Source organism: Lycorma delicatula, chromosome 13 (genome assembly GCF_047948215.1).
Source record: "Lycorma delicatula isolate Av1 chromosome 13, ASM4794821v1, whole genome shotgun sequence".
NCBI lineage: Eukaryota > Metazoa > Arthropoda > Insecta > Hemiptera > Fulgoridae > Lycorma > Lycorma delicatula.
This window is the reverse complement of record NC_134467.1, coordinates 1199212-1226639: the sequence shown is the minus strand read 5'-3', so window position 1 is coordinate 1226639 and position 27428 is coordinate 1199212. Positions and strand designations below refer to the sequence as shown.

Genomic DNA, 27428 nt, shown 5'->3' with positions numbered 1-27428 from the left:
TAAAATAAAAATATAGTTCTTGAGAATATTCTCCCCCGACATATATAATTAAAATGCATAAAAGAAATGAATTCGGGGAATCAAGACACCTCAATGATTTCACAACTTACCGTTACACGCGTTACCGGTCCGTAGTATAACGTAATCTTTAATTATTTAAATATCGCTGTTAGGAAACTAACTACAAAGAAATTAACGATAACAAATAGTAAAAACGAAGAGAAAAATATTAAACGAAGAGACGGTAAATAAAAATTACCACGATAAAAAAATGTTCAAGGGTCAGGAAAAGTAAACGGAACATAATAATATTATAGACAGTAAGATTATAGACTGATCTTTTACGGTTTTCGATCTGAAGTTTTTTTGTTTAGAACAACTGTAAATAATCTATTTCCGAAAATACATCGTGCGATCGAGTTAGGGATAAATATCTTGAAAATGGAAAATCAAATTTTACGAATTATACACAAAAAGCATATTCATTGTCACATATCTCAACAGCCATTAAAAATTTTCAAACGCATTGCAGCTTATCAAAAATTTAACAGCCTAATTTCGATTAATTTTAAGTCGCAAAATCCATCGACGGACCGCTCAAAATTTTCCAGATTTATTCGAAGTACTGTTTTAAACAGTAACCGATCTTTAATTATATTTTCCATTTTACATTATTTTTATGAATATATATTATATCTCCGCAAGTCGTACTCACAGAGTTTCGATTAACACTAACAGTTTCGTTCAGACCGACGGGTTAATTAAATATTATAAACGAGTTAAGACGATCAAGTTTTTTTATTCCGAATCGTTTTTATTTATCATTAAATAGTGCACAATTCCGTTCGGGTAAGAAAGTAAACAGATCCTTCGCGGATATAAAGGTTCTGCCGCAGAAGAAGTACAAGACAAGAGGTTTCTCCAAATCCGTTGAATAACCATAACATAAAACGCTATAAAATTTGAAACGATCCGTTTCAGATTTTGCAGGATTGTATTCGGCCAAAGTGAGGCTTTCAGGACAAAACAAAGGGATCTAAAAGGACTCTCTTTTTCGATCTACAAAAAAAAAAATATATATATATATATATATGTAGAATGAAATATGAAAAATTTATAAAGGCGATCGACAAACAACTGAATTGGTTAATCTTCTAACGTATTCTTTTTTTACGGACTTTACGATCCGTTCTGTAGATATTTATCCACAAACTCGGGCGACGATTAATATCTTTTTCAGATATTAGTATCGACTGAATAAAGCGAAGTGCGATCGGACTGTGCGATTGTATTGAATCGTTGCTCTTTACCTCGACAAAAATTTTGAAAATGTGACCGTAATTCCCATTAAATTACGCAAGAAATTTGGTTTGTCTGGCATTTCTCCCACCATCAACCATTCGTTCGCCCTAAAGCATAAGACCGAGTCTCCGTGCCACAAACGGCTACTGTGCCTCAAAACGGTTTAACGACCGATATCCTAATTAGCTTCTAGAGCTTACCTAACTGCGTGAGTGGAATAAGCGTAGCGATTACACCACTCGCTTTTGTGTCCCACCGTTCACTTGTAGTATATTACTAAAATGGGTAGGGGCACCCCGTCTTCATACTAAAATATATGACTTGTCAATAAATAAACGTTTCCGTCAAAGACAGCAATTCGCTGCCACAGCAATTCGACTGCTACGTCGCTGAATACCATATTTGGGCGATGGCCAGCCGTTTCTCGAGGGTAGCTTCGTACAGCAAGCGATAGGAGTCTTATATCCCTTAGACTACCGATGCCGGTTGAACAAAGCAACGACATCAAGGAAATCCCACACGGTTCGACAATGAGGCTCACGTCACACTGACTCGCCGCTTATGAGTGGCCAATTTTACCCTTGATTTGTAAGTTCCAGAGCGGCCTGAGTTCTGGTCTCCCCGAGAGCCGGCAGTCGAACATCATATGTTCGTTCTACTAGAGCTCCCCGCAGACGTAGAGCTCAGGCGGAAATGAACCAAATATTGATTCAAATTCGCGTGGTTGGAGAGCCCTTGGGCTCCCGTTGCCCTTAAAAATGAAATAAAGCCGTACCATCCCCCCTGTATAAATCTATACAAGGACCAACCCTTAGTCGTGGTGTGCCATTCTTGCTGCCATGCGTCCATTGCGAGGCTGTAAAGCCTCCTCCGCAGGCGGAAGATGGGCAACTGTTCGAAATTTAGAACCGGCGCATTGCGATTACCGTTCCGCTAAGGTACAAGCCCGTCTCGAAACCGCATACCAAATACCTTGGCCTCCTTACTTCTTCGCAATTTCCACATGGTCGCCCGAACTTTCACCACTAAATCGATTGTAACAGCCTTTTCCAATACGGTGGTAGCCTCGTAGGTGGTTGTTTTAAACATACCAGTGTATACGACTAAGGCTCTGCGCTGAGCACTCCTTAAATTTTGAGTAAGTGCTCGATTTCTTTCCAACCTAGGCGCCCAAACGGACGCAGCATAAGAGGTCATACTGTCGAAAACACTTCGGTACACAGTGTACAAATGACAGCCATGGTGTACGCAACGAGATGTCCGGATGAGGCCTACAGCGAATGCAAAAACTGAGTTTATAAATCACCGATGTAAATGTCTACTGAGGCATTTACATCAGCGGCATCCCAACGAATCCTCGCCTATTACTATGAGATGTAAAAAGTTAGAGGGTGAAAGACGACGCCGGTTAAAGCCCATCAGGACTAGGAACGGGGGTTTATGGTGCGGCAAACGGGAGCGTCACAAGGCGGGTGTCTTCCCCTATGGGGTTGTGATATATTACGCAACGTAACCGAAAGAAGCGTATGTCAATTGGTTTTATACTTTACGCTCCGAAACCGATCGTTAAGCTTATCGTCCGACCGTCGCGCGGTAATTATCTGAATTAGCCCCGATAGCTATCGGAGAAAGAAACGGTAAACGTTAGCGAAAGGCGATAAGGAATCGAGGGAGGACGATCGACACGCACAAGGATCACGATAAAGATAAACCCTTCGGCCCAAAAGTACGCGGCTACTATTTTTCACATAAGATGACGATTCACCCCTCCTTCTGCGTCCACCGACGCAGAGACGATCGAATCGTTCGAAACGGAAAGGAAGAGAGAAGAACGTAATCAGAATACGACTTTCATTAATCGTACAGAAAAAAAATAACGATCGAAAATGTTGTCGCGCTAAAAACATACGAACGAATCGGTTACTTTGAGAAACGCTCTCCTAGTCGCATATACGATGGAGCGTAAAATACATATAAAATTTTTTTATTATTTTACCAAGGTTTCAACAGAAGCCGGGTTAACATTTTTACGTACAATAAATTTCTATTTAATAAGAACTTTCAAGTTTTTCGCGACAATTTGCTAGGTATTTGTATATAAGTTTAACAGGTTTTTAAACTATTTATGTAACTTATCGTTTTTGAAACTCAACTAACCCGGTGGGGCCTAAACTCAAATACGAGTAATTAAAAGCAATTCGCTTCTAGTACAGGCTAAATTAATTGTAGGCGATGATGAGAATTAACAATGAATAATTTTTTTTTCACGTTCATTTTAATGCGTACTTATAATTAATCGAGTCGTTTAGAGTAAAAATTCTTATTTCTACTAAAATTAAACGTTTTTCTTTTCTTTTTTTTTTTTAGTTACTAAATAACCGGTAACATTATCATTAATAACCATTTATATTTCATACCTATAGAAATACTATTTTAAATATTTTAAAAATCAATCAAAATTAACGAAAAAAGTTATCAAAATAAAAATGTATATTTTTTTATTAATAGCCAACGTAATAAAATTAATTACAGGAAATTTTGTTTATAATTTAAATTTTACTTCAATTTCTTATCTCCCCTTCCCCGACCTTCATCTTTCTTTCGTATCATTCTTTATTTTAATATTTTTTATAGCCTCTAATTTTTAACAGACTAAGTCGCAGAAAAAAGAATTTTCGTATACAATCGAAAAATAAGTATACGGCAAATTATAAAGGAATAATAAATTGATTTCAACGATATTACAATCGCGTTAAATGTAACGAGATATAATTCTAGTTTCCCAAAAATTTTAATATTTTTATGCGTTTAGAATAAAAGTATTATATTGTATATATATTTATTGTAAAATAATGGAAAAATTATAACCACAAAATACTGGAAATTTTCAGTTTTCATCGCTACAACTTAACGAGTTCAATGTTTCACTAGTAGGATCGCAAGCGGTGAAACCACTTATAACGCCCTCGATTAATTTTCCAGCCTTTTTATTTTAATTCCAATAGACTACGGTAAAATACAACGACTTTTAAAGTAATGATAATAATTTTTAGTCTTTATTTTTGTAGTGAAAGAGTCGCTTTTTTGTTAAATTAAAAATAAATAAAGTAACGATGTTCTACTGCTTCAAATAATAAGTCTTTTTCAAAGCACTATTCACCCCTTTCGATGCTTTTGTATATCGTATTTTAAATATTAGTTGAAAAATTACATTTCAATATTTAAATTTAGAATAGAAGTTTTCGCGCTATACAGTATCGGTTTCGTAAATAAAAATGAAGAAGCGTATTATCGATCTACAAACAATTTACATATTAATTATTAAATAATACGAATACCACCTTAGACATTTTATAACGTAATCTGAAACGAATACATTTTAATTTAAAAATATTTATATCCGAGATATTTATTTTGAAAATTAAATATCAGTAATCCACGATCTAGTATTCAAATCCGTATAAAAATAACCGCCTTTACTACGATTTGAACCTTAGAACTCTCGACTTTGAAATCAGCCGATTTGCAATAACGAGTTGATCACGACCCTTTTCAGGATACGACCTATCAGACCCTAGTCGAACGTCGATCTAACGAGAAATCGCCAGTGCGTGGTAAAATGAAATAAAATACTAGAAGTATAAGAACTAGAACGGGAATAAATTTCCCCGTTTAGGTTTGCGACTACAGAGCCTTCGTTTCGAGAATCTTCGTACGCAAGACCTTCCCTTAAATGAACTGTTATACTCGTTTTGCTGAGATTCCGAAGCGAGAGCTTGAACATTTTTCTTTCGGGCGGTTTTGGGCAAAGCGGCGAAATTTGTAACGGCCGCTGGCACCGACTAACCTTCAACGGGTCGAATACGCCGACCAGGAATTTCTCTTCGAATACCTACTTCCTCGGCTCCCTTCGCTTTTCTACACGAAAACAAATCTTCACGATAAAATCGTAAAATGTTATCTAAACTAGAGAATAGGAAAAATTCAACAAGAGGTGAATTCGTTAGAATATATTTAGCGGTCGACTGCTCGCTTCATCAGAAAAAGGTTTAAAGGTAATTTTAGAAAAAAATCTGATACATTATTTTCAGTCTCTACGTACTTAATATTGAACACATCATCATCGTATCGGTTAAGATTCTAACGGTAGGCTAAACAAATATTCAGATACCATCTTTCGTTTATTTTAAAACGACTAATTTATAATAAATACATTTAAACGGTCTCCTTCGACTACTCCTAAATGAAAGTCAAATCGATCGAAATATATCTGTTTCGATAAACCGATATTCGCCAAAGATTTCAAGAATCGCTAGTGCTATCCGATTCTTTTTTAACATTGCGATACATTAAAACTTTCTTTAATGAGTCTTTTAATTTACGAACTGGATTTTCAACAAAAAAAATTTTATTTTTTTGTTGAAACAAATTTTATTTGCAACGCTTTTGGCAAACAATTATTATACGATTTAACTGCTAAATATATTTTAATGAAAAACTTTAAGCGAAAAATTAACCAAACTAGAATTTTTAAAGACTTTTGAAAATTTCAAACAAGTGTTCCTTCTTCGAATCAGGAAAAGTTTGTCGTTATTTACTCGCTCGGTATGTGTTTAGTAACACACGATTTCAGTGAAGGGGCAAGAATTTAAGTAAAACAAGTAACAAAGAATTTTCATACAATTCTTTTTTAAATTTTATCTGACTTAGGATTCCTTTCCGGGTACTAGAAGGAACAGTGTGTGTGTGTGTGTGTGTAAAAAATGTGTTTCGAAAAAACATAAGCTAGTGAAATATTTCATTATGACCGGAAAGTGTTTTACAAAAAATCATAATTTTAATGTCGTTATTTTTGTGGATGAAGTTCAAAATTCGTAGAATTAAACCTAAAATTTCATTAAAAAATGTAATTATGAGCACAAAGTAACCGAGGAAAAAGGTATGCCCCCAAAAATAAACTGTAGGAACGTATATAAGATGTTCGAAATGGACTAATGTGTTAGTTAAACCGTTATTATTTACTGTTTTAACAAAATAATAATTCATATACAAGATGTGTTTTATTTATTCTTTTTTTTAATAAAAATAATCGCAGTTTTTATTAGAAGAGTGTTAATAAAAAATCTCTAATAAAAATGCGTCAAATTTAAAACGATAAGCTGTATTCTATGTTTTAAACTAATTTAATTATTACTTAATATTTTCTAAAACCTATCTACATAAAAATATATACATACATACATACATATATATATATATATATATATATATATATATATATATATATTTGTCATTCCTTAAAATTAATTTTTTCCCAGATAGGTAAATTCCATTAAAATTAATAAAAATACAAAGGGAATACAAAAAAATCGTACCGAACTGATATCGAGTAGAATCACAAAATATCATACTTAAATAAAACAAACAAAAAGAAACACAAATTTAATGAAAGTCACCGATGACGATTTAATAATTTAAATAACAATGTAAGAGTACCAAAATTCGATGTAAAATAAAAAATATGACACCACATCACTAAAATAAGTAACACATTTATAAACATATAAAAAAAACCACTGTTGAATAATGTAAGTTAATAAAAATTGCAAATGTTGTTACACCTGTTTACAATTGTAATATTACGATAATATGGTAATTTAATTAATTAACAATTAGCCTTAAATAAACTTAAAAACACCGAATTATCGATTAACAAATAAAAGGAAATTAAACCGCCGACTAAAACATAAAACGGTCGATGAAATAATACGACGTTAACAAACGGCTAATGTAAACCGGCCGGCGTGAAGTAACTATTTCGCTTTCTACAGCGAAATAATATTATACCGTAGCACACAGTATCGGCAAACCGCTATTACCAACATAACCGCACAAACTATCAATCTTTTCTTCTCTAAACGTATACACGATGTAAAATAAGAGAGAAACGAAATCTCCCTCTCTCTATTTTAAAAGACATCTATCTTAATTTATACACTATAAAATTATTTTTAAACGAAGATAGTCGAAAGTATACGAAGTCGATTATACAATAATCACGATACAATTTAATCCGGTGCGATGTGTAGTGAAAGTCGTCGATCTTTAAATATTGTCGTAATATTACGAAACGGCCACCCGATTGTCTTTTGTAACTTACACGTAATCTCCTTTATCGCTTAATATATAAATTAAATAAATATAAATAAAAAAATTAGAAAGACTTTAGAGATTTTAATGCGCGTTATCAATACATAGACGAAGTCGTCATTATAACTGATAAAAACGAATAACGTATTGATATTAAAAAGGAATAGAAAAAAAATCGTACCGAAATGATATCGAGTAGAATCACAAAACATCGTACCTAAATAAACCAAAAAGAAACACAAATTTAATGACAGTCACCGGTGAAGATTTATTAATTTAAATAACTAAGAGTACCAACATTCAGAACGTTTATTAATTCAAAACGTTTTTGATATACATCTTTACGGTTTAGAAACAAAATCCTACGGGCGAAAGTTATATGAAAATTTATCTTATATTAAGTCAACCCAGTTTGTTTTTGTGGGGTGAATTTTTTTGCTGTTCTGGTCTGAAAATTAACTAATATCTAAACGGGAATTATGCCACGCAAAATCACATCCGTATCTGATTTATAACCCCTAAAATTGAGGGAGAGGATAAATAATCGTCATTTACGAGAAACGCTTTATCTCAGATATGACTTATCCTGAAATCCTAATTCGCGAGTAAATCTAACTTTGATTTACTAACTTTGAACAAAATTTGGTTTAACAAAATATCAACGAAACGTTATCGTTTTTGTTAATTTTCGCAAAAAGGTTTCTTCTGATGGCAGTGAAAACCGGTAAACAAAATCTGTCTACACGTCACAGAGAAGTTTTTGTTTGTCGATTTTTTCGGTCGGAAAAAACATTTTTACGAAAATCGACAAAAACGATAACGTTTCGTAGATATTTTACGTTTTTATTTAATTTAATGTAAATTATTTTAAGATAACCTCTCTACACATCACAGATGAACAATTTACGTGCAATTTAAAAAAAAAATATTCGCCAAAATATCACACGTACAAGTTTAGTTATAACGTTTCTAGCGTTTTAAAATTCTGAAAAAAGTTTTTAAAAACTGTAAAAAACATTTTTAATATGTTATTAATCGATAAATTCATGTTCTGGTCATCATGAATTTCTGACAGTTTTTGTGCTAATTTAAACCTGCGAAGGCCCAGCCTTCGGTTCATTATCTTGAATCTCAAGAGGTATTAGGGTGACTAAATTTTTTCCAAACTTTTTCATTCATAATTTGAGTTTTCCATTTTCTTCCTCTTACATTATGTTTTTGTGAAGCGCGTTGTTTTGTCGATCCCGTATTATAATTTATTTTTTATTCGATAATAAACTTATCGAATATGTAAAAATGTAAAAAAAAAGAAAGCAGATGTCTGTACCTATAACCGGTAGATAAGTACGGAATACATAACCTAAATACTGAATCGCATGTGAACAATGTTTTAAAAACTGCTCCTTGTTATCCCAAATAACAACAAAAAACGGTGAAATAGAAAGCGGTAATGAACGATTCAATGTAATAATGTACGTCAGAAATCAAAAAAATCGGAAAATCCGAATGTATTTGTGAAAATATTACACAGTAACAAAAGTGTAAGACGCAAATAAATATACTACTCGAAGTGTAGTGCTACTATCGTTTGAATAACACCATACTAAAAGTAGTCAAAATAAGCGGCTTTAAAACGGGTCCAAAATAAAGTTTAAAAAATCGACAAATGTTCTTGTTTCAAAAGAAGAAATTTCACCAAGCAACGACTTGTAATTTTTTTTTTAATTTACAGGAGTAGATTTAAGCTATATAAAAAATAATTATATCGCATTAAGATTTTAAAGAATCAATAAATGAAAAAAAATTATTATATTTTGTTTAGTCAAAATTTGAATCGACTACGTCCTTAAATAAAAAAAGAAGAATGACATTAATAAACAAAAACAGAAAACCCAAAACCGGTTCTTAACACGAAAGCATACGAGATAAAAAAATCTACATAAAAGTATTAAGAATACTTTTGTTTTCGGTCTTTCGTCGATCGGTGCGACCCGATCGTTTAATCTTTTCTAACAGCGCTAATATTTAAAATGTCGAGCAAGATATACGGGTAGTATTCTTTTAACAACCTAGCAGAAGAAAGGTTTACCGAAAGATCTCGAGGGATAAAAAAATTTTTAATTAATTTTAAACGAAAACAATATATTTTTAATAGAATTAAAATTTGTTACGAAGGGCCCGTTAAATATTTGTACAATATTACATATGAAATTCAAAACTAGTGCTCGGCCAGTCAAAATTAAAAGCGTCTATAAATATTAGTATAGTTGAAAAAGTTCTTATCGGCCACCGCAAGATAACACCACGAGTATTAACTACGACAAACCTAGACGCCATAGTGATGTGTATCGATCACAAAACGTTTGCAGTGGTGCTATGTTTGTCGCTCGGTAAATATGTCGTTCTCCCAAGAGCATCAAGTTTTCATCGTCGAACATTATTTTTTCAGTCGTTCTTATACACGTATTGCAGACGAATTTCGTGGAAAATACCCGAATGTGGCAGCGCTTAACAATTCAACCGTAATGAGATTAATCGTCTGTTTTAAAGAACACTGGTCAGTTGCAGACAAGAAGAGAACCGGGACACCGGCCGTTTCGACCGATGCTAAACCGGCTGAGGTTAAGAATGCAATGCGGCGCTCGCCTTCAAAAAGTTTGAGAAGACTATCAGCGCACTCTTAGATTTCATATGGAAGTGTTCTGAAGGACGATGGAAAGGTTACACTTTCATGCATATTATATTCGCAGTGTTCAGGAATCGAACGAGTCGGATAAAAAAATCGCGTAGTGTTCTGTACGCGGTTTCGGTCGTTTGTTGACGACCGAGGAATCGCAGAACTCGACTGTGTTTTCTACACTGATGAGGCGTGTTTTCACCTTAGCGGCCAGGTGAATGGTCAAAACACTAGAATTTGGTCGACTGAAAATCCACATTTATTACACGAAAAACATTAACGCTCTCAGAAAAAAAGGAGTGTGATGTGCCGGATCTCGTGGTCGAGTAGCAGGCCCCGTTTTCTTTGAAACTACAGTGAACAGTGTTGAACACCTAGACATCATTACACAGTTTATTGCGCTTTTTGAAGACGATGAACGCGATTGTTGGTTCCTGCAGGACAGTGCCACACGTCACAATCTAATAAAACCGTGCGCTTCTCGCGCGAGTTTTTTTTGCGACCGTATCATCTCTAAAGGATTACAGCCCTCACGATCATTCGATTTTACGTCACCGGATTTCTACCTGCGGTGTAATCTTAAAGGAAGGGTTTATAAAAACAGGCCACACACACACCGGAGGAACTACAGATGAACATAACAATGGAGATTAACATCTATACACACGTATTCCACAAAGCGGCCTCAAACGTTTTTAAAAAGAGATCATACACGCATTACTGAACGGGGCAGGCGTTTTGAGTATATGTTGTAAAAATATATAAATTTTTAAATATTATTACTTAATATCTTATTCTTTTTATTACTTTGTTGTGCAGATGTCTCTATCGCAGAAAGTCGTTTGCGATATACCGGTTACGGACAAATTTGATTAAAACGTTCAACGAAATTGATTAAATCGATCGATTCTTTTTGTATCGCTATAAAACAGAATCGATCGATATGTTACAAAATTTTACCACGGTTTTCTAAGTCCATATACAGGCAATATACATAAGGAAATAATTCGAGTGTACATTATTGCGGTGAAAATAATGGAAAAATGGCGGTCAAATAGAAGTAGGTATGGAGTAATTTCGAATTAACGGCTAGTGAAAACTTTCACCTCATTTTTCCTCCAAAGGTAAAATGAGGCTGTATGAAAATATATCGGACGCAAACTACAGAAGGAAATCGGTGGATTTATATGTTTTTTTGACCTGAAAATAAAACGCGTTCCGGATTCATAGATGTGAAACGCAACTTAGGTTTCGTGTAAATCTACTTCGTTAAATCGCCGATAAAAAGTAAAACCGTGTAATAAAATTCGCATAGAAACCGATGACATCGAATAATCGATGAAAGTACCTAATCAGATCGACGGAAATCTAATAAAATTGATGCGAAACGAATGAAAGTAAAAGAAATTACAACTTTATTCGAAAGAAACGAAGCAAATCGTGGCACAAAATACGATCGTAAAATTAAAAAAAAAACTTTTTGTACCGCAAGATATCAGAAACAAAGCTCGAGTATAATGCGAAGAAGCGCTAGTTTGTAGCCGAATCGCATCGATAACCTGGAATTCTCTGCTACTTCAGTAAATTTTATTTTCGCATACAATTTTTCATTTATTGTATCGTTGAAAAAACGGACCCTTACGTAACCGTTCCGAATCCGATCTAAGTTTAAACCGGGAACATTTAATTCCGGTCTTATTATTTAGCAGCGATTCGATTCGTTACGATAAATATCTTTACGGCGATTAACACGATTTTAATCTCGCTTTGTCTGTTCTAAAACGAGTTTTGAAAAATCAGCTTCCGCCTGATACCGTACTCAAAAAAGCGGTTTTGTACTCCAAAGGAGTTACGAATACGAAAATGCGGAGCGCACTATCGCGTGAGATACGTAGCCGAGCTGATGTCTTCCGTACAAATTTTTTATAAGACCGAACGATCTAACGCTACAATTTCTCAGAAATCTCCCGTTGCTAGGTAAATCGTCTACGCTTCCGCTAACCGCAAAATAATTTCTGCTTAGGTCGTAAACGGCTTGTCCGGTAGTCGATGGAATATCCGGAATTTTGTTATTTTTCACCGACACCGTACGGTTTTATTATCGGTTTACGTTTAAATTTACCATAATGAAAAACTCGACGCGTAATTATAAGGTCAGACACGCTGCATGCAGAGGATATGAGACAGCGATACCACCCGACAGAAGATACATCGCGTAATTTTAATGAATATTTTGTTAATTTATTTTTTTTAAAGACACCGATATGAAAGGACCAATCGACCGCCATATAAACACGCGCTTCATCCGATAATTTTTCGACTGAAATATCATATTTTAATATCTAAAAATGCGACAGTAAAAGTAATTTCTGTGATAACGCCCTTATCCAACTTCTCTTTACCTGAAACCGCACCTATTTAACGGTTTCCTGATCGAAGGTAGCGAAAGCGACCAGGGGTAGTCGTAAACAGTCTACTGTAATTTACAATAAGGCCGTCCAATTCCTTCAGAATTATCTGATGCGGCTTTACTCGGACATTAGTGGAAGCAGCCGCATTCCTTACGATGAATTTCTATTTACAGAGCGTAAAACGTAGTTTTATTGATGACAGGACGTGATTTTTAATTGCAATTCTATGAGAAACTGCAGAGTTAAAAAATAAATGATGCGGTTAGACCTCGATCGGTCGACTTTTAGAAGGGAAGACAGTAGTTCGATACGAGTGATAATATTGTTAATAATAAAGCGATAATAATAATAATAATAATAATAATAATAATAATAATATGCATAGTTGACGAAAAGTATCTTCGTGACTGCACGTCACGGAATCTTTTGTGTTTTAACATATCCTTAAATCTGACTTATACTAATTTCTAAAACTACGGCACCTCGCCTTTTCGATACTAAATCATTAAAAACTTAATCTTACGTTGTTTCACGAAAAACAATCTTTTATCCTTTTCTCTTCGGACGCCTTATACGTCACGTTATAGCGGAATAATCGGTTTGACATGTCCACTCGGTATTAGTACCGCAGTAAGATTATTTTTGTGCTAAATTCTCCACGAACGATTACTATCGACTATTCGGTCGATACTTAATTTTACTTCGAGTTCGACAACTCGATTAGATAAATTAAGTACAAAATAAGCGAGGTGTACTGCTCTTAAAAGAACTGCTAGTAATAACAATCCAGGAATAAAGATTTTTAAATATGTAACTGTAGCACCCGGCTAATTTTAATTAATATATATCGGTGATGAAGTCGATGTTTCTATTAAACGTTTTTTACTATTACGTATAATACTTTTTAAGGTTATTTAATTATAAACTTAAAAACTATTACTTTAATTTTCTGAATCGATTGTGTTTTTATCGCTTGTTTTATAATCGTTGTTTTGTGTGTGTGTGTGTGTGTGTGTGTGTGTGTGTGTGTGTGTGTGTGTGTGTGTGTGTGTGTATGAGCGCGCACTGAATTACACCTAATCAGGTACGCAGGTGTGTAAGCGCAACTATAGTTAGCTAGCAACCGTACTGCAGTAACTACATTATACTTTAACAACAAGAATTGTGGTTTGCTTTCGTTCAGGGTCACTTGTGCCACTTTATTGTTCGTCTTCCCTTCTAGTATTCTTTTTTAGCATTCTCTTTCTTTCCACTCGTTTTTACAGTGTTGCCAACACACATTACTTACAATACTTCATAAGTACAGCGTTAATAGTTACTTATATTACTTCGTATTATGTAACCGCAGTAAATAATATAGTCGCATTTAAAACGACAATTCGAAGAAATCTAACCCGGTTTTGTATCTAAAATATTATTAAGAATTCTTCCATCTATTTATTACAGTGATTTCTCTTTAGCTTGAAATCGTTGAACTTCTCAAGAGCGTATCGGTGCTAAAAGAAAAATAATAGAATGAGACCGCTATGCGACTATTTCATAAAAATTTCAGTTCACAATATCAAAAAAATCACATTTATTAATATCAACAGCCAAATAACGATAACAGATTTCTACGTCTCTATTTTGGTTTTCAAAATTGTAATTCGGTTTTAATTTACACACGCACACAAGTATACATTTATACATACATAACCGCTTAGGCTTGTCACAAATGTTATTTTTCACGGAGATTGTTGTGAGCTGTAATAATGCTATTCCGTTTCCTACCGCATAGCGATTCACTTATGAATTAATATCTTGCTTTTGTCATATATCACTGCTTTCTTCTCTTAATCATTGTTTTTAATCGTTTAATTAATCGATCGAGTAATCGGTTTCTTGTTCGGCTTCGAAGGTAACGGTTTTTAAAAATTATTAAAATATCCACTATGTGAAATTAAAATATGGACGGTAACCGGAACGATGTAGACTGTAATCCGTAAAGTTTTTCAACTTCCAAATTGACGGTCAAGAAAAAGGACCGTCACATGACAGCATGATTTTTTAAAAAAATGCCGTATTACTCCAATAATGGCGATATGGCGACGGTGGTGGCAGCGGTGTTGACGACGACGACGAAATAATAATAGTAAGTTCGAATAGGAATAAAAGCCTACGACGTTTTCAACGATTCAGCTAAAATATGTTTTGAAATTTCAAACGAAAGTTCTTCTACTTCGAAAAGAAACGTTCTATTATTTACTTTTCAGGATACGCGTCAGAAAAACTTCTTTTAACTTCAGTCAAGAGTTGGAGGATCAACAAAATTTTTAGAACTTGAAAAACTAGTTTCAATATCATCAGTGTTTATTTATATAATTATTCGTTACAAGGCTCCGCATTCACAATTAAAACGGATTTTATTTTTACTTTAAGGCGTCGAATTACGTAATATTTAAATACAAGTAGATTTTCAATAAAAATATCTGCCGGCTCGGTCGCTGAATTCGGAATAATATTGGATCGCATTATATTTTCAGTTTGTTTTCTTGATAAATTCACGCGAGTAATTTGTAGACCGGCAAAGTTAGAACCGGATTAAGGCTTATGAATTTGATTAAAACTGATATAAGCAAACGTCATAAAACAGAAAAGGTTCAAGAAATTGAGACTATTAAAACTGAACGCCGTAGAAAACATTTATAATGTTAAAACAAAATCAAAAATCTAATATGTATCAAAATAAATAAAGTGTAAAAAGAAATAAAACCGATTACTCAAAATAACTGAAAATAATGCAAATAAAACATATTACAAACTCAGAGAAGTCGATCGATGCGTCCTTAAGTGTTTACAACTGGATCTGAAATTCCTGATGCGGCCGTCTGTATTATATCGGAGTTGTTTCGTATAGGCCTTATTTCAGAAGCGATGTAAATTATTTTCTCGCGTTAACTATTTTCCGTATTATCCCGCACGTATTATAGCTATACTATGCGAGGTACATTATACCACAGCCGAGTAAAAGTAGGTCGGGCGACCTCGTAGGTAGTGCCGGCTCGTTTAAATAAGTTACATCGATAAAATTTGGAGTGCTCCTTAAAATTATGAAAATTATTATCGTACTTTACCAGCCGACATATCGACACGATCGGTACTGGGCCTCGGGCCGCGTTGAAAGCGCCCGATAACTTTATTTCTTCAGCGTTATAACGTAGTTGACGGCGAGAAAATGTGAAGATGATGCAAACGAACGGATCGTGCGCGAACGCTGAAATACCGCCGAGATACCGTCAGTTTGTAACAAACGGAATCCGTTTCTAGATAACCGCGACGGCAGGAACCCGTGTTACAAAATCCGTAAACAAAAGTTACGCCCGCGCGTTCTTCAATAAAAAATCGAAAAGGCTGTTAAGATCGAAAAAGCAAACGCTGGATCTCGATTTTTCTCTGTTCTCTAAGCCTTCATATATACTTGTTACGTTTTCAATCGGCCGATTAATATTCTCTACGCTTTACCGTACTTTAATATCTTATAACACACAATCGCCTTAAATTATTATTCAAGTTAAAACCGGTCGGGCAGATAAACAATCGACCCTATCGATCGTTAACTTTATCGCGTTGAAATGTACTACTCGTACAAAATGTTTTATCTTGTCTTTACCGGTTACCTACCGGCCGTGTTTTACGCTAATATCACAATTTTTAAGAAATTCTACCTACGTTTGACACAACCGGATTACTTTGCCGGACAAGTTTCATGTCATCCGGTCTATCTCCCTTGGTAATTTAACCGATTAAATATTCGTCCTTTCGAAAACTCCTTTTTCACATTTTATAATAACGTTTCTACTCCGATTTGTAGTTCGGCCGGATACATCTATTTCTATCGCTGAAATTCCAGCACTTTCAAACCGGAAAAATTCTATCGAGGAGTAAATATGTATGCCGATCGATGGAAAATAATTACCGATCGATAAAAACGTCAGAGTTTCCGGGCTGAATATTTGTAAACGGAAAAACTCCTGCCGCCAGTGTCGGGGTGATCGTACAACTACGGAATCGTTAAAATCGACCCGAGATTCCTCCGAGAGCGGTTTGTCGTTTCTGACCGTCCATTCCTTTTCGTCATCCTAAACAAGTCGTCTAAGATACGGAGGCCCGCATCCTCGTGACGAAAACCATTTTCAAATTTAAAAAATAAAAGTCATATTAGAAATGCGAATATAGATTAATAAATGCAAATTCATGCGATTATGGTCATTTAAAGAACATTATTTAGAAAAAATTATCTCGTATGGTTAAATAAATCATTTAAGATTCGTGATATTAACTATTAAAAATGTTCATTTAAAAATAATTTTCCATATTTGTTGACGATAAAAAAATTCAATAATATATACTTCTGATGTAAAAAAATACGCTTCTGGTAATACGCTTGTTTGATTACGGTAAGAGAAGACTCTCAAGTCCTGCAACCGATCTTCCACGATTATATGTGCGTTACAGAACAAGGGAATTTGTACGGCGGCAAAATTATTCGGTTTATAACCTCCGGTTTTAAAAAAGGGACTAGGAAATCAATATTTTTTTACATTTTCCGACATAAGGCGTTCGAGTAATAAGCCGGACACAGAAAAAAGGGCTCTGCGATGAAATCGATAATTAAAATTCGACTCGAAGCCGTCCCGGATTATTCGCACCACCCTTTCAGATTCCACGGATAGAGGTACAGCCCTGCTAAATATACTACGATGGCGCGAGTATCTTTAAACCCGGTGATCGGATAATTTATTTCGGCAGGCTCAAGATAAGCGCATCGGCTCGAACGCCGATCGGACAAAGCCTGGCTTTCGCGTACTTTCAAAAGTATAAATAAAACGGCAGCGATAAAACGAATATAAGCGTTTGGTTCGGCGTTCTCGGACGCCGAACGAAAGAAGGACGTAGACGTACGGCCTACTTGCTGTAAGACTTTGACGGTGTCGAGTGTAATCGGCTGAACCCCCGTGTAATTATTTCCTCTTCTCTCTGCAAGCGACCGCAATAAAAAACGTCGGTGAAACTCGCTAGATGGAATTATCTGAAACCCGATTAAAATATATATGCACTTCGACGCGATTAACGAGCCGAGATGAACTTTTATAATAAATATTTATTTTTATTATATCGATTAGGGATCCCCTCCAGATACTCTACGAGTATTTACCTAGACAGAAAAACCGGTAGAACGGAGAGGATAATCGGTTAGAGAAACAGAGTCCACTCGTAGAATAGAGAATAAATTAAAACTTGTTACGCGATACGTACGAGTGAAAATTAAAACGATATTTACATTATATATACTAATAATTTCTCAAAAATACAAGTTTTTGTATTTAGCTTATAATTTTATATAAGCTTATTAAAAATCGTCGATTAAAATACGTCAGCGTAACAGACAGATATGTAACGTACTTTATAAGAATGTCATGAAATAAGAAATTTCTAAAATATTAACCGATACATAAAAGCGCAGATATAAAATTATAAACTACATTATGTAGGATTTAGCATCGTTTTCGATTTACTCCGAGGAAAAGAAATAAAAAAATATATAACTCGACGGTAATAAAAAAATTAGCGGCGTCAAGAAATGAACATCGTTCAAACAAACTACTACTAAAAGATAGACGAACAGGTGAGAAACCGCAGACCAAAAGCGTTTAAGAGAAAGATAAAGCTTTTTTTTATAGAAAGAAGGGATAAAGGACGATAAAACATCGAGGGGGAAAGGGAAGGATAAGATAGAAAAGAAGCGGAACTGCTGTTACACGAACGACCTGACTGGCTGCCGCTCCGCTCGAATGTCAAGGGCAAATCGACTCGTTTAATTCTCCAGCAAATCCCCCTCCAACAAACCATCCGATCGCTACACCGCACTACCGCTTCCAACGATCGCCTTAAAAATAATAAATACATTGAAATAAAAGTAAAAGCTAAGCGCACCGAAAACCAACTCTTCTGATGTAATTAAATAGCCTACGACCGAAAACATTCTATCGTTTATAAAATAGGACACAAGTATTTATTATTTGATCGATATTTAATATGGAAATTTACCGCTAGCAAAAAATCGAGTTTCGTAAACACGGGCACAGCAATACGAGTTAATAGGCAAGCGAGCTTAACGTAACTTAAGGGCGAAAAAAAAAAGAAGTACGATTCAACGAAAAGAAAAGTAAACGGAAAATGTTAACCGGATTGTATTCGTAAAAAATAAATTTAGATATGCGGCGGAAATAGACAGAATGTTCCAGGAAAATTCTGGTGTATTTATATTCGTATATTCCTCTCATCAAAATAATCAATATAACAAAACTTTACGTAAATATATTACATTACACGACTCGAAACAAATTATAAAGCCAAATTTGTGGATTTATATGCACTATAAGACGAAAAAAAATTTGAATGAAAATCGTGCCTTTTTTTAGGTTTGGCGTAAATTTGCTTGGTTAAACTGTCGATAACCGGTATTTGTTATATATTCTTTAACGCAAAATTTAATATAAAATTTGTAGAGAATTTAATTCCGGGAAAACTGATGTAATTAGTGAATAAAATTTATTAAATTCTATTTTCACTGAAACCAAACAAAAAGAACGTTTCTACTATATGGTGTTTCAATTTTTTTATATGCCTTTTACAATATGTTTTGACGCTAAGAGCGCTATCTGTCTAACGAACATAACTTAATAAAGCGTTAGGCCTATTTGACATTTAGAGCAGAAATCTATCGTAAACGGCATATTTTATAATCGTTTTTTGGGAGATTCATCGTTTTATTTATTTATTTTTGAAAATTTTAAAGCTAAAATTACGAGAATAAAAACAAATAAAAAAAAAGTTTTATCGATCAGAAAATTACTTACTGGTTAATGCGGTACGGATCGAATCTTGTTTACAACATTAAATCAAGCGACAGTTATCCGTTAAGCGAGCGGTAAAATTATTAACGCTCTTATATTAACTCTCGCACTAGAACTACGTATGTGAGATTCACGGTAACCGAGGATATGTATCGAGTTATTAACAACATCGGAGTTCGTGTTGAAGAAGTTGCTAGACGTGATGACGGTCATATCGAACAAGCGATAAGCAGAACATAACCTCCGGTACATAGTAAACGCACTATATATGTATTGCAATTCAAATAAATATTTTTTATCGTTTCGTGCGCCAGCCTTTACATATCATCCGTATCTCGATGAACCGCGGCGGGAGTTACTTATTATCGTCTAGTAGAACTGACTGCAACATACACATCGGGGAAAAAAAATAATCTGGTACGAAAGTACCGGATTATTACGAAAAAACACGGAGATAAAAAAATTCCTTACGATTCTTTTAGCTTACAAAAAAAACTTTTGTCTATAATAATAATAATGGTAATATATTATACCGGTAGGTAGTTTATTAGGAATAGAATAGTCGTACGATGACGATGACGTCAAAAGCGTGTCTACTGTATTCACATCTGACATTGTTTCAACAGCCGACATAAAATATCCTCCATACTACACGCACGCAAACACGCCGGCACACCTGCTTTAACCGCCTTCCTTCCTGTTGAATTCATCATCGCTACCCCTCCACGCCGAATCGACAAACTATTTCTCTTCGTTCCAACGCCTTCACCTCGCCTAACTCTGCAAACTATTCCTATATACTATCTATATAATGAAGTTGTGGAGTATTTTGCTAGCGTTTTTATTTTTTTGCGGTCTAGGCTTATACACGTAAATAATACCGAGTGAAAAGAAAAAAACTTTCAAAAGTTTCTAGAGACTGTTCAGGTACACAACTATTCAGACACATTTTCTATATATGTAATATACACCTGTCGTCCGCTATGAAGATCAGTACAGTATACATATATATATATATATATATATATATATATATATATATATATATATATTACGTAAAACAACTTTTATCCGCTGAAAATTCGAAATTTATCTTTCTAATAAAAAAATTATTCGATACGAATTTTGGTTATATATACTGGATGACAGATTATATATTTTCCATTCCCGCTAAATATTATAACACGACGCAATCCTAAAAGTATCTTTATTCGATAGTAGTTGCGCTTCATACGTAATGTAATATTTGTCTCTAGTTACATTTATTTATTTTTCATTTACGTTATTTATTTATCGACTTCTATAACTCTCGTCGGTCGATTGTTTCATATTTTTCGTAGAGCCAAAGAAAAAGTAGACGGGCGTAAAAATGAAGTCACTGTATCGATAAAGATCAACGCTGGAGGTGGCGTAAAAGAAGATGCGAGAAAGAAAATGGAATTACATTAAGGTAAAGAATTACCGTCGGATACGATCGGATATTACATTTATTGTCGGTTCAAGGCTTTTCGTAGATGGAACTTCACGGTAAAGAAATAAACACGCCGGAGAAATAGTTATTATCGTATTATTATTATTATTATGCGCACGCGCCCAAACACACGTGCGGAAGGGTTTAATAAAATAACACCCGCGAAAAGGTGGAAACCGATCGACAAGCAAATCGAAGACAGCGTCTTTTCAAATTGATAAAATAATGCCGATCGAATACAACCGAAACGACTGGTATCTGATGGCTTGTGCCGGAAAATGTTTCACGACGGAAACACATAAGGTCGGTAAATACTTTAATTCGATTAACGGCTGAAAAATAATTACAATCGGCTCAGTAATCGGACTATCGGAATGTTTACGAGCACGGATCACGGTTTTTAGTGTACGGTAAATTACTCGTAGGCTGAATTCTGAAAGTCCTAACGCGTTAGCGGATATTTGACGAATTGAACAAACGCGGGGGAAATCAAAAAGTAATAAAAGCTAGTTCAACAACAAAGTCGCAACAAAACCTCAAGTAATTTAGTCGAATTATTGTGGTGATAATTACTCGTTCATAACGATCGATTCATTAACGATTTTCAAGAAAAAAATATTTAAAAAACGAATGATATCGGTTAATCCGTAAAACCTCACCGTGTCAAAGCGTTTTCGTAAATTTTCGGACCTTATAACAGAGAGAATATCAAAATATTTTATATTTTCGATTCTAGCGATTCCAAAAATTTCCAATTTGAATCGGATTCCCGAATGAAATCCAAGAGGATTTTACGGGTTCCGCAATTTTAGATCTCTAAGTCTCAGCACCGGAGTATGTAAAATCTAAATTTGACCTTCTATATAACGGTCATAACAACTTTAAAATTCGGTGATATTTTATCGAGATGATGCGATAGACGTGAGTGGAGATAGCGCTATAGCTGTACAAGGGACAGTATTGTAACCGGCCCGATTTGGGCATATTAGCTTTTCTTCGAATCTTCACGTTTTAACACAAGGAACCCGTAAAACCGGATATTAATGTTCGTATGTAAATGTGCGTGTTCGGTGTCGGCCTCTACATCAACTTATATCTCCGGAACTACTGGACCGATTTTGATCAAACTTCGTCAGATTACTTTCAAGGGAACGATGCTGTAGACCAAGGTCGCCATCAGTATCTCAAGATTATGATAATAAAGGTCGTAATTTTCTTAAGCGTATTTGTTAACGATTAACAAATAATAATATTTGCAAAGAAAAAAGATTTTTGCAAAATCGCACCCCCACCCAAAAAAATTCTCTAATTACTGCTAAGTTGTGACGTCACAGGTGAGCGTTAGAAGTAAATAAATGAATAATATTTAAACTCGATCTGGCCGGTTGTCCGGTTGACTCGGTACCAGGTGCGTTAAGCCTCTGCTGACCGAACAAGCGAAATTTGTTCTGAAATTACATTAGTTTAGTTAGTACCGCCACACCCGTGCGAATTTAATACAGTAATCGCGCGCGCTTTAGTTAGAATCGTTGAATTAAAAAAAAGAAAAAATATTTTATTTAAATAAACCGATAAATATTTTAAATATAGTTTGCGTATGTGTGCGTAAGTCGTGCATCAGAAAGAACCCACAGTTGTCAGCTTTTTCACTATTTAAATAGATTACAACTAATTTTCGGGGAAAATATACGAATAAAATACTCCTACATTAATAAATCGAATGAAATTCATTTTTACAAAGTCGATATTACTGCTTACTATCGAAAGGTTGTAAGTATACACACACACGCGCACGAACACACAGAGTGTATCGCGAAGTTCTCCCGGGACTTTGATAACCCTTTCTACTCGTGAAAGTAAGGGAAAAAATCCATTTAAAAATACGTCCTAAAATGCTTCGTTTGCGAAAGGCTAATGAAAGATTTCGCTCGGATTTCAGCTACCCCGGTGAATGAGCTAGTACTAAAACTTTCAGGACGTTAATCAAGGGGCAGAATTAGTGATTTCTCATGGTTTCTGACTAGAAAAATCGAATAAAGTAGGCCCCAGATGCGTATGTCTAGTAGTTTCTGAGAAATCTGGGGTAAAACTCTACTCCGAAGTATTTTATGTTTGAAGTACAATAACTTTGTTAAACGCGTAACAAACACGTACAACATTTAAACAAAACCCGTAGAGAATCTAATTCCGATCGAATAGCGAAAGGTAAGTTCAATAAAACAAAGAAAAGTTTAAAAAAATTCGAATTCTATTTAGAAGCAGTTCACCAGACCAAAGTGAATTATACGAACCGGTTTATAATAAACGTTTAAAAATGAACCCGCCACTTTCAACAAATTTCATGGCACACTTCTGAACTGACGCATGGACTGAGGTGGACTGTATCGATAATAATTTTATCGATAACAGTGTCGTGTTGGACAGATTGTTCGTAACTGTGACGAATACTAGATATTGAACCTGTTTCGCGAAGATTACCAATAGTCGCGATAATTGTTTTGGGATTTGGAATCCTGAATTCGGAAATGTATTTCATATTCCACCGCAGAATTACCATTACACACACCTAAATTGAATATAATATCAGCGTAATTCCCTGTATAAATAGTACGGCATTACTTCAACAGCAAACCGTCACGTTCAAAATAAACAGTTAGCGAAAGTATTCACAGAAAACTTTCTAACGGGAGCAGTTCACAGTACCTTATATACTTGATGTATCATACCTCCCCTTAATGCAACATACACAATGATTTAAACACTAATACAATTCTGCGCATTTTGGGACATACGAGGTGCGACAATAAAGTAATGAGACTGATTTTTCTTTGCAAGATGAGGCAACCCTGCAGCTTGCGTAGGAATACCATCTTTTTGACCTTGGTCTGTAAGCTACTTCTAGTCCAAGCGGCAAATTGATGCAACTGCTCAGTCGTGAGTTGTACTGTAATAAGTGAACACGTGTTTGTGTCTCTAGTCACAGAAATGAAACCGCAAAATATTGCGCAACGATATGCCATTTCTTTTTGTGTTAAATCGGGTGAAAACGCTACGACAACTTACGGTAAGCTTCAGAAGGCTTTTGGAGAGAAGGTTATGTCAAGAGCTCAAGTTTTTCGGTGGCATAAAATTTTTAGTGAAGACAGAACGAATGTTGAAGATGAAGACCGAAGTGGACGACCATCCACCTCACGGACAGATGTCAACTTGACCAGGGTGCGTGAAATCGTACGATTTGATCGAAGATTATCCGTGAAAATGATTGCAGAAGAACTCAACATCAATCGAAAAACGGTTCGTCTAAGATTAACTGAAGATCTTGGTATGAGAAAGATTTGTGCAAAAATGGTCCCCAAAAATCTCACACAACAACAGCGAGAAACACGGAAAAATGTGGCAGCCGTCTGTTAGAGCAAACGGAAATCAATCCAGATTTGTTGAGCCGTCTTATCACTGGTGATGAAGGTTGGTTTTTTCAATACGATCCAGACACAAAACGCCAATGTTCGCTATGGTGCTCAAAGGGATCCCCCAGAACAAAAAAAGCTCGCATGTCAAAGTCAAAAGCTCAAAGTCAAAAGTGAAATGCATGCTTGTGTGCTTCTTCGATTCCAAGGAAATTGTTCATAAAGAGTGGGTGCCTCCTGGACAAACAGTTAACCAATATTTCTACAAAGAAATTTTAGAAAGATTTCGTAAACGAGTTCTTCGTGTCCGTGCCAACATTGCTGATAATTGGATTCTGCATCACGATAATGGGCCATCCCATACTGCTCTGTCAGTACAGCAATTTTTAACCTCAAAACAAATTTCAGTACTACCACAGCCACCTTATTCACCAGATATCGCTCCGTGCGACTTTTTTCTATTTCCAACAGTCAAAATGGCGGTCAAGGGACTCCATTTTCAAACAACACAAGATGTCCAAAAAGCTGTGACGAGGGTCTTGGAGGATATTACAGAAGATTAATTCCAGAAATGTTACCATCAATGGCAGAAGCGCTGGAATAAGTGTGTGCAATCAGAGGGGAACTACTTTGAAGGAGACAACACTAAACATGACTAAAACGGTACGCAACATTTTTTTCACATCAGTCTCATTACTTTATTGTCGCGCCTCGTATGTTTATTAGACTTTTTCCCATTATTTTCACGTGCAGAATAGATTATGAAAGTTCCGGGAGAACTTCATGAAACACTCTGTATGTATTGTATGTATATGAAAAAATCATTGGGTGCAGGTATAATCGCAAATACCTTTTTACATGTACGAAGTAAAGGAAGTACTGTAATCGCAAAAAATTCGGTTTCCAAATTTCAACGAAAATATCCATTTTGACCGTTCTTGAATCCACTTTGACTAGTTTCGACGTGACGTCTGAACGTACGTACGTATGTATCTCGCGTAACTCAAAAACGATTAGCCGTAGAATGTTGAAATTTAGTATTTAGGACTGTTGTAACACCAAGTTGTTCACCTCCCCTTTTGATTGATATCTACTGGACCAAAAATAAACACACAGTAGGCCGCTAAATAAATTTGGATTTTGGACTTTTTCTTAAGCGCAAATAAGCCTTCGTTGAGAGCTTTTCAACGACGTATCATAAGTGGTACTTATTTTCATTGGTTCCAGTGTTATAGCCAAATAAAATTAATGAATGAAATATTTGTATCTTACCCGGAGAAGGCATATCAATTCGATTCTGACTTCATATACATATATTTAAAAAAAAATATAAATACTGATTTATTACTCTCTCTATGAATCATGAGACTTTGCCGTCGGTGAGGGGGCTTGAGTTCTCAGTGATACACAGTAGCTGGACCGAAGATGCAACCATATCGGAGAGGTATCTGTTGAAAGCCAGAATAAGAAATGATTCCTGAAAAAGGGCAGTAACTCTTTCAGTAGCTGTTAAGAACTAAGGTCAGGAGGACTTAAACGACCACATCAACATCACTCAGTCCTCTGTGTACTGCGCAGCTGAAAGCGATGGAAAACTACATCTGCTTTTTTCCAAGAAAATGTAGCTCTCTGCATTTTGATATAGCAATGATGCAGGAGCCTTACTTGGCAAAATATTCCGGAGGTAAACTAGTTCAGATCTGCTAAAGAAGGGGTTACCAGAAAATTGAAAAATAACATTCTACGATTCGGAGCGTGGAGTGTTAAAAGTTTAAAAAGATCGGTAGTTTAGAAAATTTAAAGAGTGAAATGGATAGGATAAATGTAGATGTAGTAGGAATTAGTGAGGTTCGGTGGGAAGAGGAAAACGACTTTTGGTCAAGTGATTTTAGAATAATTAACTCAACTTCAAATAATGGGCAGGCAGGAGTATGATTCGTAATGAACAAGAAGATAGGGAAGAGAGTAGAGTATTTCAAAATGCATAGAGATAGAATCATTGTAAAAAGGATAAAATCAAAACCTAAACCGACAACGATTGTTAACGTCTATATGCCTACAAGCGCCTATGATGATGATGATGATGAGGTAGAGTGTGTATACGAAGAAATTGAAGAAGCAATTAAATACATAAAAGAAGATGAAAATTTAATAGTAGTTGGAGGTTGGAATGCAAGCATTGGAAAAGGCAAGGAAGGAAATATAGTGGGTCAATACGGGCTGGGCAAAAGGAATGAAAGAGAGGACCGACTTATAGAGTTAAAAATTATAACAGAAGAATATACACTTGGAGAAAGCCGGCGATACTGCAAGGTATCAGATAGATTATATCATGGTTAAGCAAAGATTTAGAAATAAACTCGTTGACTACAAAACTTACCCTGGAGCAGACATTGATAGCGACCATAATTTGGTGATAATGAAATGTAGACTGGGGTTTAAAAACCTGAAGAAAAGGTGTCAGATGAATCGGTGGAATTTAGAGAAGCTTGAGGAAGAGGAGGTAAAGAAGATTTTTGAGGAGGACATCACAAGAGGTCTGAGTAAAAAAGATAAGGTAGAGAATGTAGAAGAAGAATGGGAGAATGTTAAAAAGGAATTCTTAAATCAGCAGAAGCAAACTTCGGTGGAATAAAGAGAACTGGTAGGAAACCTTGCGTTTCAGACGATATATTGCAGCTGATGGATGAACGTAGAAAATATAAGAATGCTAGTGATGAAGAAAGTAAAAGGAACTATCTGCAATTAAGAAATGCTATAAACAGGAAGTGCAACCTGGCGAAAGAAGAGAGGATTAAAGAAAAGTGTTCAGAAGTGGAAAGAGAAATGAACATTGGTAAAATAGACGGAGCATACAGGAAAGTTAAGGAAAATTTTGGGGTACATAAATTAAAATCGAATAATGTGTTAAACAAAGATGGTACACCAATATATAATACGAAAGGTAAAGTCGATAGATGGGTGGAATATATTGAAGAGTTATACGGAGGAAATGAATTAGAAAATGGTGTTATAGAGGAAGAAGAGGAAGTTGAGGAGGATGAAATGGGAGAAACAATACTGAGATCTGAATTTAAGAGACCGTTAAAAGATTTAAATGTATCAGAAAGGTTC

General features: G+C 35.1%; 1 protein-coding gene across 4 annotated transcripts in view; it reads right to left on the bottom strand.

Annotated features, from left to right (window-relative positions):
- The window catches only part of EcR (Ecdysone receptor), a 481482-nt gene that overhangs the window by 79740 nt on the left and 374314 nt on the right, over nt 1-27428 (bottom strand). The window contains exon 1 of one of the 4 annotated variants that reach the window (XM_075381841.1): nt 6678-7099. The exons of the other annotated variants lie outside the window; for them this stretch is intronic. Within the exon in view, the coding sequence (XP_075237956.1) occupies nt 6678-6711 (34 nt within the window). The 5' untranslated portion in view covers nt 6712-7099. Of the gene's footprint in view, nt 1-6677; nt 7100-27428 lie in introns of those variants that run through there. 4 annotated transcript variants of the gene reach the window in all.